At 37.3% G+C, this 17,932-nt stretch overlaps 2 protein-coding genes across 2 annotated transcripts; one reads left to right on the top strand and one right to left on the bottom strand.

The window, feature by feature from the left end:
• The first annotated feature begins 391 nt into the window (after positions 1 to 391).
• Positions 392 to 4,712, top strand: si:dkey-251i10.1 (uncharacterized protein LOC100038774 homolog). Its single transcript, XM_067439913.1, has 4 exons — positions 392 to 731; positions 1,939 to 2,425; positions 4,142 to 4,282; positions 4,396 to 4,712. Exons 1-4 carry the CDS (start codon positions 621 to 623, stop codon positions 4,551 to 4,553), a joined length of 897 nt encoding a protein of 298 aa, XP_067296014.1. The 5' UTR covers positions 392 to 620; the 3' UTR covers positions 4,554 to 4,712.
• Positions 4,713 to 8,024: 3,312 nt separating this feature from the next.
• si:dkey-251i10.2 (uncharacterized protein LOC562682 homolog) lies at positions 8,025 to 17,584 on the bottom strand. Its single transcript, XM_067439912.1, has 5 exons — positions 17,392 to 17,584; positions 11,511 to 11,623; positions 10,906 to 11,015; positions 10,672 to 10,736; positions 8,025 to 8,273 (listed from the first exon to the last, which is right to left on the bottom strand). Exons 1-5 carry the CDS (start codon positions 17,582 to 17,584, stop codon positions 8,164 to 8,166), a joined length of 591 nt encoding a protein of 196 aa, XP_067296013.1. The 3' UTR covers positions 8,025 to 8,163.
• Between the last annotated feature and the right edge of the window lie 348 nt (positions 17,585 to 17,932).

Below are 17,932 nucleotides of genomic sequence, written 5' to 3'. Positions count from 1 at the left end.
TTCCATTAAAATAAATCAGAATGTCCTATAGGATTATAAGAATCCAATAAGATCCTACAGGACAAAGTGAAATTCCATTAAAATAAATCAGAATGTCCAATAGGATTATAAGAATCCAATAAGATCCTATAGGACAAAGTGAAATTCCATTAAAATAAATCAGATTGTCCTATAGGATTCTAAGAATCCAATAAGATCCTATAGGACCAAGTGAAATTCCATTAAAATAAATCAGAATGTCCTATAGGATTATAAGAATCCAATAAGATCCTATAGGACCAAGTGAAATTCCATTAAAATAAATCAGAATGTCCTATAGGATTATAAGAATCCAATAAGATCCTATAGGACAAAGTGAAATTCCAATAGGATTTTTTGACAAGGGAAAACACAGGTCGAGCTGGTCTGACTGGTTTTTCCACGAAGGCAGGTGCAATCGAATAGCAGACACCGAACAGAGGTCAGGTTTTCTCTTTCCTGAACGGACCAATTACAAAGCAACTGACTTCCCGCTGTATCTCGCGATCGAGGCTTTAGAAAAGGCATTATAAATTCGCTCATTTCAATGGATTTGGCGACCAGCCTTCCCGTTCATCCAGCAGCATCACACAACAGCAACAATGAGTGAGGCAGCTTTATCCTTCGCCAAGGACTTTTTGGCAGGTGGCATCGCCGCGGCGATCTCTGAGACTGCAGTAGCGCCCATAGAAAGAGTCAAGCTGCTCCTTCAGGTACGCTTTACATCAAAGTTGCATATTACCATCCGCACGTAACATAGGCTTTCCTTTTTATTCAATGAATAGCCTAGGCTATTTTCCACGCATTTGTCCATATATTAATGCTGATTTATAGCATTCTTGCTATAAGATACTTTTAGGTCTTAATGATATAGGCTATAACTTTATATAATAAACCTATAATTAAAACATATTGAACCAATGATGATTCTGAAATAAAACTGGCCAGGAGCCAAACCCTGAAACGAACGCACACGCGCATCTGACACAAACTATTTCACAAGGCTACCGTTATATTAGCTATTGCGCACTTTTCAGTGTTGTTGTAAATGTTTTATTTCAGCAAACAGTTTGCTTTGTGTAGCCTATAATCAGTCTAACAGCATAATGTTAACGTGAACTTTATCATTTTCTTGAATGAGCTAGGTAGGCTACACTGTAAAAACAATTCAGGTCTCCAATTGAACATTTTCTAGTGACTGATCTGATCTAAATTATTCAGTTGGCTGAATTACATTTCTGTGAATTCAATTGCATCAATTCACAGATTTTTAATTTGGCTAACAATTTTTTTTTTGATGTGATAAATACTAGAACATTTTCAATTGGAGACATTTTTTACGGTGTAGCGTATAGTTTATTTGTTCATGACAATGGCAATGATATGCCTCATTTTAGGTGCGACCAAAACTGCAATAATGAGTTAGTCAGCCGCTCAGAGCTCTTTATAGTATAGTACATTCTAAATAACGTTGGGTTGTTTGGACCCAAATTGGGTTCAAATATGGACAAACCCAACCATTGGGTTAAAAACATAATTTAAAAATGTAAACAAAGGCTGGGTTTGTCCATAATTGACCACAACATTTTGAAACAACCCAGCATTATTTAGAGTGTAGGCTACATATTACGGGTATCATCACACAACAAAACTTGACTTGCTCAGTTTCCACTGGTGTAAGGTCTTTTAAGTGCACACTCTGTGTAATTCAACTCTCGCTGTAACCTGGGGCGTGGCTCCCACTGTAATGAAAATTAAAATAAGAAAGAAAGAAAGATGTTTTAAGCAGGTAGAAATGTTGATATATTTTGTCTGACAAATTGTCTTGCAAATGGTGACAAGGTCATGCAATGAATTTGAAATGCTTAAGTGATGTGCTTATACATCGATCGTTTGAAAAACTGTGCCATTTTCTTACAGGTCCAGCATGCCAGCAAGCAAATCACAGTAGACAAACAATACAAAGGTATTGTAGACTGTTTTGTACGTATTCCCAAGGAGCAGGGCTTCCTGTCCTTCTGGAGAGGCAACTCGGCCAATGTCATTAGGTACTTCCTAACACAGGCTCTCAACTTTGCTTTCAAGGATAAGTATAAGAAGATTTTCCTGGATGGGGTTGACAGCCGTACCCAGTTTTGGAGGTACTTCGCTGGTAACCTGGCCTCCGGTGGTGCTGCTGGAGCCACGTCTCTGTGCATCGTCTACCCGCTTGACTTTGCCAGAACCCGTTTGGCTGCTGATGTCGGAAAGGCTGGGGTAGATAGAGAATTCACAGGCCTTGCAAACTGTTTAGTAAAGATCTTCAGGGCTGACGGCGTGAAGGGCTTGTATCAGGGCTTCAACGTGTCTGTGCAAGGCATCATCATCTACAGAGCGGCGTACTTTGGGATCTATGACACTGCCAAAGGTAGCGTTTCAATGTTTTTAGGGTTATAAAAGACAGATTGCCCCATGATTGAATCTATAGGGTTGCATGATAATCATTTCAAATTGTGTTGTGTGATTGTGTGTGAAAATTTTCTTTTGTAGTTTTTTTTTTTTTTTTCATTTGAGAAATTTATTTTTACATTTATTTGTATTATTACTGCACTTTCACGCACATATGATATTTAGAAACCACATAACCACATTATGCAAATCATGTGTGAGATTCATGTTTGGATTCGTTACGCTCAAAAAAATGCTGGATTAAAAATAACCCAAGTTGGGTTGAAAATGGACAAACCCAGAAATTGGGTTGTTTTTACCCTGTAAATGGACCCATTCAAACAACCCAGTTTCTGGGTTTGTCCATTTTCAACCCAACTTGGATTGTTTTTAATCCAGCATTTTTTTGAGTGTACAGTTCATTACGGAGGCTTGTTACCAATTCAAAATAATGGAAATGTTAAATTAAAAAGGATAAATAACCAACAGGCCAATATTGCAGATGGTTATATTAATTAATTAATTAATTGCATGAAGCAGAAATTTTGATTGCGATAAAAAACGATTTATTTGCTAACAGTTTATTTTAGTTTCATTGTTGGATATGTTACATGTAGTGACTATAGGTCTTCAATGAAGCTCTCAGATTTCATTAAATCGTCATATAGGTTCAGAAGATGAACAAAAGTCTTAAGGGTTTGGAAAGACATGAGAGTGAGTAATTAAAGGTGCACTATGTAGTATTTTGCAGTAAAATATCCAAAAACAACCAGGCCAGTGTTATATATTTTGTTAAGTTGAGTTCTTACAATATCCCAAATGTTTCCAACTATTTGTAAATTGTGAGAAAATAGCTATTTCAACCAAGGAGCCGGGACGTCTGAGGGAGTCGGCTGTCTATTGCGTCATATCTGCGTTACCCTCGGTTTCCGGTTTTATTCTGCAGAAGCGCTTTACTCTTAGCAGTGTGAACAAGTGTCACAGCAGCCACTGAGAACACACAGAGTAACGTCATAACATCATTTTAAACACACTCAAATTGATCCAATATGATAAACAGAGTTGGTTATAAAATAATATAACGCATAATAAAAGTCCCGGTGCTGGCGAGGCGTGTGTTTGCGTAACAATCGCTCCAGCGGCCTTGCTCAGCTCCTCAACACTCGGTCCTGCTCTGCTTAATACTGCAGTAACGTTAATAATCTCATCCATGAACATGATTTCTGCCAGAGTCCTAGCCCGATTCTTTTCCACCGGCTGTGAGGTGAAGACCACGTGTCCTTTGTTTTGAATATGCGCCCTCTAGTAGACGGAAAAGTTACATAGTGCACATTTAATGACAGAATTTTCCTTTTTGGGTAAACTAACCCTTTCAGTTGTACCACTTAAGAATGAAAGCTATAACATGCAACATGTAAAATTGAGTTTTACTGTTTTGCTTTAGCCAAAAATATAATATTTATAATTAACGTTTAATTAACGTTTGCTTGCTAAAATGCTCCATGTGAAGTGAGATCATTCACACTGTGCCTTAAATGAGCATGAAGCATTCCAGCTAAATAATCCTAATCATCCGTCTTTCCACACTGGATCAGAGCTGTTCTGACGGATGTTTTAGTAAGCTGTATTGATCCTTATGAACCCTTATTGGTCAGTGGCATCCATTTTGGTATTTGTTTGTATGTGTGTTTTACAGGCATGCTGCCCGACCCACAGAACACTCATATCGTGGTCAGCTGGATGATTGCTCACACAGTCACCATTGTGGCTGGCTTCATATCGTATCCCTTTGACACCGTACGCCGATGTATGATGATGCAATCTGGGCGTAAAGGAGGTAATACCTAAAAAAAAAATTCCTGCCATATTCCATCCAAAATTGGTGATTGTTTGGTTGTGTTTAGTCTTGAAAGTCATGATGTGAAGTGTTTAATTCCTTTTTTATTTTAGTTGACGTAATGTACAGCGGCTCGATCGACTGCTGGAGGAAGACTGCTCGAGATGAGGGTGCCAAGGCCTTCTTTAAGGGCGCCTGGTCCAATGTGCTCCGAAGCTTGGGTGGATCCCTCGTCCTGGTTCTGTACGACGAGCTCAAGAAGAACATGTGACGCTGCGTAGAGTTCACTAGTTGAAGAAAAGAAAAGAAAAGTTAAATCTATGTGTTAGGTTTGTGTACTACTTGTTATAGAATGTGTACTTTTTTCTTTTCTTAAATGCCTTAAAATCTAATCACAAGGTTGTTTATATGATCTACCTCTAATATTTTGAATGAGCTTTTATTGCTATATTTTCAAATTTCATGTTAATTTATTTTTCTTTTTTTTTCTTTTCATTTGTGCTTTTGTCATTTTGTTATTATATATATATTTTAATATTGCTATTTAGGTTTAATTTCTTTAGTGTTTATTTATATCATAGACTGTAATTTTTTTATATCCAGTTAATAATTGTAGTGCTTAAGCTTAAATTTATTTCAGTTTATTGCCAAGACAAGATTTTACATTTGTGTCTAGTTTTAAGTCTTTCAACTAATATTTATATATATTTTTATTGCAGATTTATTTAATTTTTATAGTATTAATTTAATTTAAATTTAATTTAGTTTTAGCTAGCGATACTAACCCTGGTTTAAAACAGTAGGCTAATAGTAAGGGTTATTATAGTTAACTAAAACCATAAAAAATGTCTTTACTTGAAATAAAATAAGCATTAATTGAAAGAATATATAAATATTTCAGCTAGTTGCCAAAGCAACATTTCTAATTTTTATTTAGTTTAGCTTGTGGTAACATAACTAAAATGGAAATAAAATTGGAATAAAATGGATAAAAACACACTTCAAAAAAAACATTAAATAATAAAAATGACTAAAACTGAAATTAAAATGAAAGTGGAGATATTAATATATTTAATGCAAATATAATAGATTTGAAATTATACTAAATTAATTATTTTATTATTTTTGTTTCTGCAATATTTAATGTACAATGGTATGCAAATGATCTGTATGCATAAATATGTGACACTATTATTGTCATATGTTCTGTTTAGTTTAGTTTTCATGGACTTTTAGTTTGTTTCTCTTCAGTTGCCTAACAAAGGTGGGTTCTAGTCCCACCAGTCATTAGTTACCATGGACGAGCACACCTGTCTGTCTGTCTGTCGGTCTGTCTGTCTGTCGGTCTGTTCATCACCATGTCTATTTAAGTTCTTCATTTCCTTTTATTCAGTGTCTCGTATTGTTTGTGTTGCTTTGTTCACACACTGTCATACTACCTGTGGCTCATCTGTGGCTCAGTTTGGTTTGTTTTATATAATAAGGACTTTTTGTAAGTCAAACCTTTTTTTGGAACCTTGCTTGTGACTAAACATTACAACTATATTCCCAGATATGCAATTACAAGTGTACTCATCTGGAATACTGTAATGTGCTTGTCTGAACTGTTTCACGTGCAATAAATGAACTGGAAGTAATTACAGCTGCCATATATTTCCAAAATATTGATAATACAATTTTAACATGCTATAAAAAAATATCTGTGGGGTATTTTGAGCTAAAACTTCAAATACACTGGACACCAGAGATTTATTTAACAAAAATCTCGTAAAAAGATGCAATCAATCACCTCTTTAATGCAATGCAAATATATAGGTACAGACACAAATGTTAATTTACGCAGATATAATCCAAACACATGGGTGACAACATTGGACTAATGCGATCACATTTTCCGGACCTGGTCAGAGTTCCTGAGGTTCCTGGGATTGAACAATCTGTGGTTTATTAATATTATTAATATTTATTAATGGAGATGGCTCAATCATTTAAATGTTGTGTACGCTAATCCAGCATTGAAGTTATGAATGCTCCATAATTGATTTTAAAATTACACTTAGCCTACTGTCGAACATGACACCCACAATCTGCATAACTGAATCATCAATGTGTCTGCTTAACATTGAAAACTAATGTAATATTAATAATAATAATCCACCAGGGCCTCCAAACTCTGCCTGTCCTAAGCACTTCTTCAGCCCTCCATTGGTCAAACTAAAGAAAACTGTATAATTGACCAATGGCTCACACAACACGAGTTAATTGTGTCTCGCATACCCTCTCTGTGGTCTCTTTCTTAAATTAATGGAGTTTCTTAAAGTCTGTCTGTAGTCAATAATTTGATCCCTTAAATCTCATCTTTGATCATCAAAATGACATATTTATACATTTTTCATGCCTTAAAATAGCTTACATATAACACTACACCCTTCTTCATTCAGTGTACAGATTGATGAATATGCAAATTAGCCCGCCTACACTCACTCATACAGGCCCTCTAAAAAGTTGATGTACACATAACGGTAATTAATATGATTAGCCTCTGGCTTGATGTTTTTAAACAGCTAATAATGTGTTGCTAATGTTACACAACCTGGGATGTGTCTCAATCAGCTCCCTATATCAGTAGACAGGGAACTGATCAGTGCCCTACTAAACTAGGGAGCTGATTGAGACGCATCCCATGTTCCCGTTTTTTGAAAATCAGCATCCTTAGAAACACTTTGAACGTCAGTGGAGAAAGGCACAGTTTATCATTGTGATATATACACAATTCACCCGCTATAGTGCTAAATGTAATTGATTTTTAATATCAACAAAAAAAATATAGCCAATAACCTAGCTTCTCTCGAGACTTCCTGCTTCACTGAAGAGTTAGTGATAAGCAAAAGCTCGCCCACGAGCTTGGGGTTGGGATCACACCCACAGCGTTCGGCTCTGGCAGCCGCGGGCATTCATGTAAATGGAGCGGTGCGGAGCAAAGTGAATTGAAATTATGAAGGTATGAATTCAAATGAATTCCTATGAAAGTTAAGCTTTCAAAAGCATGAACTGAAAATGCCCCAGACTGAATGACGTGCTGTGAATGACTGCCGCGCACGCGTTTATCTCGGCTCTCGTGATCGTAATCTGACTCCTGCTGCATTAGTGCCGAGACATTCACTCGGCTCACTCGCTTGGTTCACTCACATTATATTGAACAGAGAAGTTCAGTTTATAATTGTAGTGTCTGTTAAGAAAATGAACCCGGTGGGAAAGGGATCCAGTAATCCAGTAGCGGTGGCTTTGGGAGTGGCCTCGTAGGGCAGCAGCATTCTGGGAGTTGTTGTCTTTCATCCCCATCAGACAAAAATAAATTTTCTGTCCTTTCTCAGTCTAGAAGGCACTAAATTCAAAAATAATTTCACATTTCTACTACATTAATGAGCCAGTTTAACAAAGGTTAATGCTTAATCACCGAAGTAACCCTTTAAGAAGAAATGGTTGCAACAATGGTGTTGAATTCACACATGGTTTGTCTTAAAGCACATTAAAAACACCGCATAGACTTATAAACAACATTACACACTTGGTTTTCCCCACAGGGGGACTTGAAATAAAAAATGACTGTCCATTTGTATTCAATCAGCGCCTGAGTGTAATGTTCTAGATTTTTCACAAGAGTATTCACCAGGCATAATATACATTAAGCATTAGCTGAGCTGGGCATTAAATAAATCAATAGCACAAAATAACACTGTAGTGCATTTTATTTATTTCAATTATTTGTTTTCTCTAAAATATTTCATTTTAAATATGCATGTAACCATACACTATTGTGTGTCTTAAGTAACCTATACTAAGTAACTGAGCCAGTATAATGTACTCAGTCTGGATCATTCTTAAGCAACAAGACACTGGACATTTGCCAGCAGGACAACAAGAAGCATCAGAAGAGGTGTGGCAGTTATCCCAGCACTATTGTTAACATCAAGTGATGTTCCTCCTGCGCCTGTTAGGAAAGAAAAGAATGAATGTCATTAAGGAGGAACTAATACGCTGTTTTACATTTTACATTAGAGACAGAGTAGGCTTTCACCGTTGTTCTCACTGATGGTCCGAAAGGTGCGTAGCCTAGTTATGCTTATGCTTATGGCTATGCTTATTTAACTTTTAGTGTTTAATAAAAAAAACATGATAATCCTGCAGCTGCCCATGCTTTCTCTGTCCATGCAATAAATGAAGCCTACATCCCTGAATGAGCAGATTTGTTTTAGCATATTTACTTAACTTCTCGGGTAGGCTAATATCTCTGCTTTGACCCATTCAGAGGTGGCCAAAACCAGAATTTAAAATGGACTGAATAAAGCTCTCTCTATGACCATGACGTGTGATGTCTCGCTGACTGCACGCGCATGAATCACACGCTCAGAGCATTATTATCAGTTACTCTTTATACTAGTATTTTGAAGGGCAAAACTTGAACTATTGGCTTTTACATCACGTCAGCTGTCACTTTACTTTTGAGGCTCTGTGTGGTCACACACTTGAGATGGTTCTGATCATTTGTTTTACTTGTGTTTTCACAGTTTCCCCTATTAAATGGATAGTTTACCCAAAAAAGGTTAATACTGATAATACTATGAATAATGATTTACTCACCCTCAAGTCATCCTACGTATATATGACATTGTTTTTTCAGATGAATACAGTCAAATTAATACATTTTCTGGCAAATCCAAGCATTATAATGGGATTGGGAGTTAATGGCAGCCCAAAATTTTAGGCCCAAAAATTGCATCCATCCATTATAAAAACAATCCATACAGCTCCGAGGGGTTAATAAACGCCTTCTGAAGCGAATTGATGGGTTTGTGTAGAAAAATATCCATATTTGAAACTTTATAAAGTAAAAGTTATCTAAGGAAAAAGTATCTAGCTTCCAGTGGACAGCCATCCATATTCAACTTATGAAAAAAAGCTGGCATGATGATGACGTCAGGCGTAGCATAAGTGCTTTAAGAAAAAAAAATTCTTACACCAACCCATCTATTTGCTTCAAAAGGCCTTTATTAACCCCAGAGCTTTGTGGATTACTCTTATGATGGATGGATGCACTTTTTGGGCTTAAAGCAGCACTGGGTAACTTTTGCTCTCGGGGTCCCCCTACAGTTGGGAAAAAAATAATGTCCTCAACTACTGTCGTAAGATCTGTCGTCCTACAACAGGGGATGCCATCGTGCGTGCATTTGTTGACATGATAACCCTGATAGCCCTGAACTGGTGATGCGCGGGTCGTCTCATAACCCGCGGACCCCGTACATCTATTTAATGGTCGCGGGTGCGGGGCGGGTTGTAAAAATATATACAGTGGGTGCAGAGCGGGCCAAATAATTATAAAAGCGGCCCGCGGGTTGGTGCAGCACTAACAGACCGTGAACACTGCAAGAGGAGTTCACATGCAGGTGTTCTTCTGGCGGCGCGTGTGAAATGTCTTCATCCCAGGTACAGTCAGTGGCATATGTTTCAGCATGTCATATGAATATAATTTCATGGGTTTTATTTTTTTTCAAACGCCAAATAATCGCAATGCTCACGTTTACAAGACAGCGTCATTATAGTAGTCTATTGGTTACCGTTTTACAGAATCTATATGATACTTCAGCTCAATGTTTGAGTGGTAGCTCACCGTAACAAGCAGGACAGCATCGGTCGGGCACGCCTCCTTCAGCTCACGCCAACGAGCAAACGCTGGTCACATGCTGATCCTCGTCCTGCCTTTAATCCCATCACTTTTTCGTTTCCTCTTATTGCTTTCCTCCAACAAAACCTTTTCTTTCTTATTTGTCTCTGCTGCTTCGGACATGACTATATTATCCGTCGAACAAAGTTGGGCTCGCACGTCCGAATTTAAGGAAGTGTGTGTGTTGGTGGAAGTGACGTATATGCCGTAAAGCAGTCGGATTTTGTAGTTCTTTTTGTTCTTGGGTTACTACCCGAAACCCGAAGTTTAAAAGTACGATTAAAAACGATACAGACCCCGTCAGGCTATGGCAGACGTGTCATTCAACCTATTGTAAGTCGATGTATCATCACAAGAGTCTTGAAAATATATTATGAAGGTTGAAAAGTTAGCTAGTGCTGCTTTAAAATGTTGTGCTGCCATTGCCATTTACTGCCAATGCCCTTATAAAGCTTGGATTAGCAGGACATTTGTAATATAACTCTGATTGTATTCGTCTGAAAGAAGAATGTCATATACACGTAGGCTTGAGGATGAGTAAATCATGGACTAATTTGAACTCTCCCTTTAACGCAGTGGGCTGTTTTGCCACTCGGTCCCGGCTGAGGGGGTGTGTTCCCGAGGTAAAGTGACATCAATGCATACACTCATTTCCATTCTTACTCACTTTGGGTCAGAGTTGACGACTTCACACCTACCCAGAACACAACTTTTTGCTGGACTACGGTTGCCCTAAAGAAGCAGTGGACAAATAATGAAGTGTTTTAAACATCTCTGTGGATTATTTGAGAGAGAAAAGTATTCAAATATCACATTCTTCTTTTTTCACAGTTTGAATTAACAACAACTCATATCATGAACAGGCCTGCAGTCGTGTAGTGTTGTAATTGTTCACTCTTACATGAAGAAAGCGCTTTTTGCTGAAGCTGGAGGGATCCAGGTATAGACGGTGGAGTTGTTTTTTAAGACGGCGTTGGAATGGGTGATGGCACCTTGCGCGTTTCCTGAACACTAGGAAACACAAGAGTATGACCAGCAGTTACTACACTTACCAAATGTATCCACCTCATTTTTAACACAAGAGCAGGTGTGGCCATTTGTAAACTGAATGTGTCAAGGCTTCCGCTGTCATCCGCGTCCAGCTAAATGTTACTTCCATAATTTTTGTTTGCCAAAAATATAACATGACACATAATCATGCAACATTGAGCCAATAGACTTTCACTATTTACCTAATTAAATCCAAACAATGTGTTTTATTTTATTTTTCTGGCCAGACAGTGTATCATATTGGTTATACCACCAAAACAAAAATAAGGAAGTCAGTTTTAATATTATAAAATGGCTAGATATGTAAAGCATGAAAACTTTGATTACCATGGTCATTATTTGTAAGGGGTGCACTGCAGTCTACATCTCTAAAGTATTAAAAGTGGATGTGAATGCAGACATCAAAAAGACGTCTCTGTGATGTCCGTGTGCTATCAGATTTACAGAAAGCCTTACCTCTAAGAACTTAGTATTAACTGGAGGAGTCTGCCAGGTTCCGATTGCATTTGTGCCGGATTCAGAGCGAGCCTCAAGGAGCAAACCTTTGTAATCTGGACCCTTGATTACAACTGACAAACAACAAATGAACAAACAGGTTCAATCAGTCATGCTATCACCACTAGATCCCCACTTCAGATACTTGTGATATATCCCCTTCGGCATCACTTTCGGCACTTTTTTTGTTGTTTTTACAGTTTTTCTCAATTGCTAAAACACTAAAACGCTAAAACAAATTTCTCAGTTGCCTGAACTCATTTAGCTTATTGTGGAGTCTGTTTTCAATACCTTAGACCATTTCACATGTTAAAACACAATTTGCAGATCTCACTTATACTTTTCAGCAAAACTCTAAACACATTCTCATTGTCAAGACACGTTCTGCACTCTAATGCACGTCATCTATACGGGTTAACACAAGTGGCAACAATCAAATATAAATGGAGAACACAATGTCATTGATTGAACACAACTCAAAACTGATTTAACCGGTTTCAAATGAGGAGACACAACCAATAAGTACAGTGCATCGTAGGCTGTATACTGTACAATTAACAAATCGTATTGCCCCGAACATGTTGCTTTCCATTTGTTTACAGTAGGCTACTGACTGCTCAATAGATTTTGACTGGTTGCAGGTTCATATCAACAAAGAACAAAGGACAAGTTTGTGAGATGCAGAGTACAGTACTGTAAAAATCTGACTAATCTAATGAAAATGCACATCTATAGCACAAATTGTATTTATCATGCGATTTATATGCCAAAATGAGTTATGTGCATATGTTACGCAGTTTTCGTGCATATGATACGTGTGCACGTACTCCAAACAACTAAACCTACCCAATGGGGTGGCAATGCAAATCATATGCACATAAAAACTAGTTGTGCCGTATAAATCACACAATAAATACAATTTGTTATGTATATGCATTTCATGAGAATGAGTTGGTAAAAATAGGGCTACAAGCAAGAGGAAGAACAAAAAATTGCAAAGCAGAGTAGCAATAATTTCTGACCAATTTTGAGCTACTATGATGGAACATGTTTTCATTCATCACAAGACAATGACAGAAAAATATGAAATTTGTTTTAAGATTAAAAATTTACTTCTGCCTGAGAACTATGTTTTGAACAATGTGTTTTCTATTCTTTGGTGTAATGTTTACTGATTGCTTGATAGTGTTTATCATTTTGATCACTATTTATGATTTGAGAGCAGTGTTTGATTTTGAACACAGGTAAAACTGTTTTGAGGAGAAAGTTTCATTTTGCAAGAGGAGTCAGAGGTTTTGTGAATAGTGCTTGAAGAGGAGGTTTTGTGTTTAATGGTTTCAGAAAATGGAGCAAGGCTTCAGAAATAGTGTTTTAGCAATTGAGAAAAATTGTAATGACCCTAAACGTTCGATAAATAACGTTATATGCGATTAATCAATTTGACTGCCGATTAATTGATATATACATACATACACTCACCTAAAGGATTATTAGGAACACCTGTTCAATTTCTCATTAATGCAATTATCTAATCAACCAATCACATGGCAGTTGCTTCAGTGCATTTAGGGGTGTGGTCCTGGTCAAGACAATCTCCTGAACTCAAAACTGAATGTCAGAATGGGAAAGAATCCCAGTTACTGGGATTTTCACGCACAACCATTTCTAGGGTTTACAAAGAATGGTGTGAAAAGGGAAAATCATCCAGTATGCGGCAGTCCTGTGGGTGAAAATGCCTTGTTGATGCTAGAGGTCAGAGGAGAATGGGCCGACGGATTCAAGCTGATAGAAGAGCAACTTTGACTGAAATAACCACATTTGTGAAGCCACAACACATACAACCTTGAGGCGGATGGGCTACAACAGCAGAAGACCCCACCGGGTACCACTTATCTCCACCACAAATAGGAAAAAGAGGCGACAATTTGCACAAGCTCACCAAAATTGGACAGTTGAAGACTGGAAAAATGTTGCCTGGTCTGATGAGTCTCGATTTCTTTTGAGACATTCAGATGGTAGAGTCAGAATTTGGTGTAAACAGAATGAGAGCATGGATCCATCATGCCTTGTGCAGGCTGGTGGTGGTGGTGTAATGGTGTGGGGGATGTTTTCTTGGCACACTTTAGGCCCTTTAGTGCCAATTGGGCATCGTTTAAATGCCACGGCCTACCTGAGCAATGTTTCTGACCATGTCCATCCCTTATGACCACCATGTTCCCATCCTCTGATGGCTACTTCCAGCAGGATAATGCACCATGTCACAAAGCTCAAATAATTTCAAATTGGTTTCTTGAACATGACAATGAGTTCACTGTACTAAAATGGCCGCCACAGTCCCCAGATCTCAACCCAATAGAGCATCTTTGGGATGTGGTGGAACGGGAGCTTCGTGCCCTGGATGTGCAAATCTCCATCAACTGCAAGATGCGATCCTGTCAATATGGGCCAACATTTACAAAGAATGCTTTCAGCACTTTGTTGAATCAATGCCACGTAGAATTAAGGCAGTTCTGAAGGCGAAAGGGGGTCAAACACAGTATTAGTATGGTGGTCCTAATAATCCTTTAGTGTAAATACAGTATATACATGCAAATATTTCTTAAATAGCCTATACACGTGTGTGTTCAAATATGCATAATTATGCACAGTACACACATATATAATGTAAACCAACTTATTTTGGATGTGATTCATTGCAATTAATCGATTTGATTATATATGTATGGTGAGGCTACAGAAAAAAAGACTTCAACTGGGATGCGAAAACAAGGATAAAAAGTATTTTAAAGGTGGCATGAACATGAACATGTTTTGAAGGGTTTTTTCAGCTTTTTCTGCTGGACAGGTAAGACATTTCGGTGGTTGAATTAGGCTATATAACAGTAGCACACTTTGTTCCATTAATTCATACAGTTATAGAGTTTTCTTTGTTGTGCGCCTTTCTCATTTTGCTATGTGCATTATGTTAAATATCAATTATTTTGTGCTAGCTATGAGAGGGATCAATTTACCGCTACTCCACATTAATTTGTTGGTATGATGATTAGAAATTACACTGCACAGAAATGGAAACTGAACTAGGTGGCCCTAATACACATATAGTAACACAATGCTGATGTTAATGCTAACAATTTGAAAAAGTATAATTTGCGCGGTTTGACGTGATATGATAAATGATCGTTAGATTAATCATCGTGATTTATTGCAATGTTTTTCCCCTTAGTTCCCCTCAGAACAAAAGTGGACATCTGCACATTCTCTTCAAAACATTGGATTCCTCCGCTCTGTGCCGTGCTGAGGCACAACTTACATAAAGTTGACAATAACTGCAATTTCAGGAACAGAGTGACAAAGAGGAATAACTACGGACTGCAGCTTAAGAGTCATTCTATATTTAGGGGTACATTTCAGGTCAGCCAAAAAGTCAGAAAATCAGTATTCTTTTTTGATCAATAAACTAGGTGGTTGAATAATATATGCCCTCAATAGGCTAAATACATTATTTGGCAAGCTTAAGCTCTAATTACTTTTTTTAAATGTTAATGAAAACCAACATTTGATTCATTATTTTGTCAACTGTTACAGACAAATGCTGTCGTAAACCCACAGTATGCTGAATTTTGTATTATTTACCATCCTTACCAATATTTCCATCTCAAGAGATATCTCTATCTATTTTTCTGGCAATTTAGTTCAGATTTAAAAGATTTATGACATAAAAACCACAAATAACACAGTTGACAGACAAAGTAACACATTTGACGGGAGTAACACCAATGACAGGAGACATTAGAAGGAAAAGAGAAAACTCTCTTAAAAATGATAACTTTAACAAAAATATGTACAAGCAATTAAAAATGTTTAAATTAAATTGTCAACCATGTGAATCATTGTCAACTGTTACACAACTGTTAACACAGATGACACAGGTAACACAGTTGACATTTCGGCCATTTTTGGGTCTTGTGCAAACTGCTGGCCTTGGATTAGTTGGTAGTTGACCTAGATGAATTTATGTTTTTATATTCTTTCTCTACATATTTATAAATATAACATGGTATGCAAGTTTACCAGAATATGTTGATAACACAGTTGACAGTCAATTAACGTACTCTATGTGCCGACAATAATATAGATCATATATTGAAGAGGAGAAGTTATAATTTACCACACTGTCTTCAAATTTACCTCCAAAAAAGGAATGACTTCATTTGAGGTCGGACATGTGACTTTGGAACAAACCATTGCTGATCTATAGGGGTTCTATAGGGATTAACACGGTTGACACTGATTTCTTGGACACACACAAAACGGATATAATGTAGATGCATGAGCAAAATATTTTTAAAAACACCTCTCTCATAATTGAATGATTATTTTGGACAAATATTTACAAAGATATATATTCAGAAACATGCATTTTAGTCTAATCTGAAGATCAAAACCTCACATTTACCAAATTGGACATCACAAAAACAGCCAATTCCAGTACAGAATATGACATTTTTGCAAGATAAAAGATAGGTATCTATTAGATTTGCATTAAATTAATAATAAATGTCCCCTGATATAAAAGTTATCATTGCTTGAAGTGAAAAGTTAATGAAAAATTGGTAAAATTGATAATTGAGTCCACGGACATGAAATGTACCCCTAATTATAGAATGACTCTTAATTTAAAGGAGCACTATTTAGGATTTTTACAGTAAAATATCTAAAAACCACCAGGCCAGAGGCCAGTGTTATATATATTGGTCAGTTGAGTTCTTACAATATCCCAAATGTTATTTGTAAATTTTGAGAAAATTGCTATTTTAACTAAGGATCTGTGACTTCTGAGGGAGCTGTCTGTCAATTGCGTCATATCTGCGTTACTCTCAGTTTCCGCCTTTTATTTGGCGCTTTACACTTTACTCTTAGCAGTGTGAACAAGTGTCACCGCAGCCGCTGAGCGAACGCACAGAGTAACGTCATAACATCATTTTAAACACACTCAAATGTATCTAATATGATAAACAGAGCTGTGTTACCCCGGAAAAGCGGAAATGGCGCCGGCAAATGTGTCCCGTTACATAATGTGTGTTTGCGTAACAATCGGTCCTGCTCTGCTTCATAATAATCTCATACATCAACATGATTTCTGTCCTATCCCGATTCTTTTCCTCCGGCTGTGAGGTGAAGACCACATGTCCCAAGATTCTCAGCTCTAATTGGTGTCATCAAACTACGCCTTTGATTTGTTTTGTACAAAGTATTTTACTTTGTATTTATCTGATAAAGTTTGTTTAAAAAGCCAAACTACAGCAACGGGTGTTTTACAGTGAAACAAGCAAATAAAACATCCAATACAGTCATTTATTAATATGTTGTTGGTTCTCTCGTTTTTGCGTGTGTTCATAATTTCTTTGTATGTCAGCCTAGCCACACTTATTATTTGGCATATTTCATTGCATATAAACAATTGACTCATTTTTATGACATTTTAATAAAGTGTGAAGATGTCAATTTCCTACCAGACATCACTTTTGGCCTCAAGTGTACATGCATAAGAGAATTAAATTGCAAAATAACTTAAAAATGTCATTGATTTATAGTTACAGATGCAGATTCATCTCTGTTAATTTTTCCTCATGATACATTTATGGACAATGCACTTTCGTTTCTTGATTGAGGGAGTAACATAAGACATCTTGGTATCCCATGGATGGATGAATTACAGGTAAGTGAGAAGTTACTTACAGATCTTGGAAGTATTCATGCATGTAGAATGTCAAGAATTAATTTATGAAATGTTTCTTCTAAAACAGTGACCCCGTCGTATTTGCTCCAAATTGTCCCTTACCTGTGATGGCTTGGCCAGACTGAAGAACAGTGCTGTTTAGCTGGATGGTGTACGGCCCAGGGTTCGGCTGGGGGTCTGCTCCATGCCTCGGCATCATATCCACACATGTTGAAGTTGGTGCCCCGCTAGGGTAGGACAGAACAGGTGTCAAAACCTGCAGTATAAAAACCCCAAAAAACACGACGTCCATCATTCCTGAAACAGGCTTTTTTAACAGCTCATTTGAAAATGACAACATCCAACGCAAACAAATCTACACACACAGATCTTGCTGTGGACATTCGACTTTTGAAAGGCACTTTTGCTGAGTCACAATTGCATAGCCTACAAAATGGATGTTTCACGGGAACACGCCATGCTGCCCCTCCCATACATAAAGAATTCACATGGGGTCAGGTGAAACGCCTTTCAAAGAAGAATGTATTTAAAAATGAAAACCTCCCTTTTTGGTTTCAGGAATCTGTCATTGATCTGGACAAAGAAACAAAGATCCTCTGTTTGGAAGAAACTAAGCATGGGAAATTGTAATTCTCCCTGCCAG

The sequence above is a fragment of the Pseudorasbora parva genome, chromosome 3, assembly GCF_024679245.1.
Source record: "Pseudorasbora parva isolate DD20220531a chromosome 3, ASM2467924v1, whole genome shotgun sequence".
In the NCBI taxonomy this organism is placed as follows: Eukaryota; Metazoa; Chordata; class Actinopteri; order Cypriniformes; family Gobionidae; genus Pseudorasbora; species Pseudorasbora parva.
This window is presented reverse-complemented; position numbering and strand designations above follow the sequence as displayed.

What these genes read in the sequence shown, in the direction of transcription:
- si:dkey-251i10.1 (XM_067439913.1), top strand. Translation starts at nt 621, where the DNA reads ATGAGTGAGGCAGCTTTATCCTTCGCCAAGGACTTTTTGGCAGGTGGC. An exon ending in GAGTCAAGCTGCTCCTTCAG is followed by an intron (nt 732 to 1,938) that starts GTACGCTTTACA and finishes ATTTTCTTACAG; the next exon opens with GTCCAGCATGCCAGCAAGCA. An exon ending in GATCTATGACACTGCCAAAG is followed by an intron (nt 2,426 to 4,141) that starts GTAGCGTTTCAA and finishes TGTGTTTTACAG; the next exon opens with GCATGCTGCCCGACCCACAG.
- si:dkey-251i10.2 (XM_067439912.1), bottom strand. Translation starts at nt 17,584, where the DNA reads ATGATGGACGTCGTGTTTTTTGGGGTTTTTATACTGCAGGTTTTGACA. An exon ending in TTAATACTAAGTTCTTAGAG is followed by an intron (nt 11,016 to 11,510) that starts GTAAGGCTTTCT and finishes TGTGTTTCCTAG; the next exon opens with TGTTCAGGAAACGCGCAAGG. An exon ending in GTCGTCAACTCTGACCCAAA is followed by an intron (nt 8,274 to 10,671) that starts GTGAGTAAGAAT and finishes CTTTCCTAACAG; the next exon opens with GCGCAGGAGGAACATCACTT.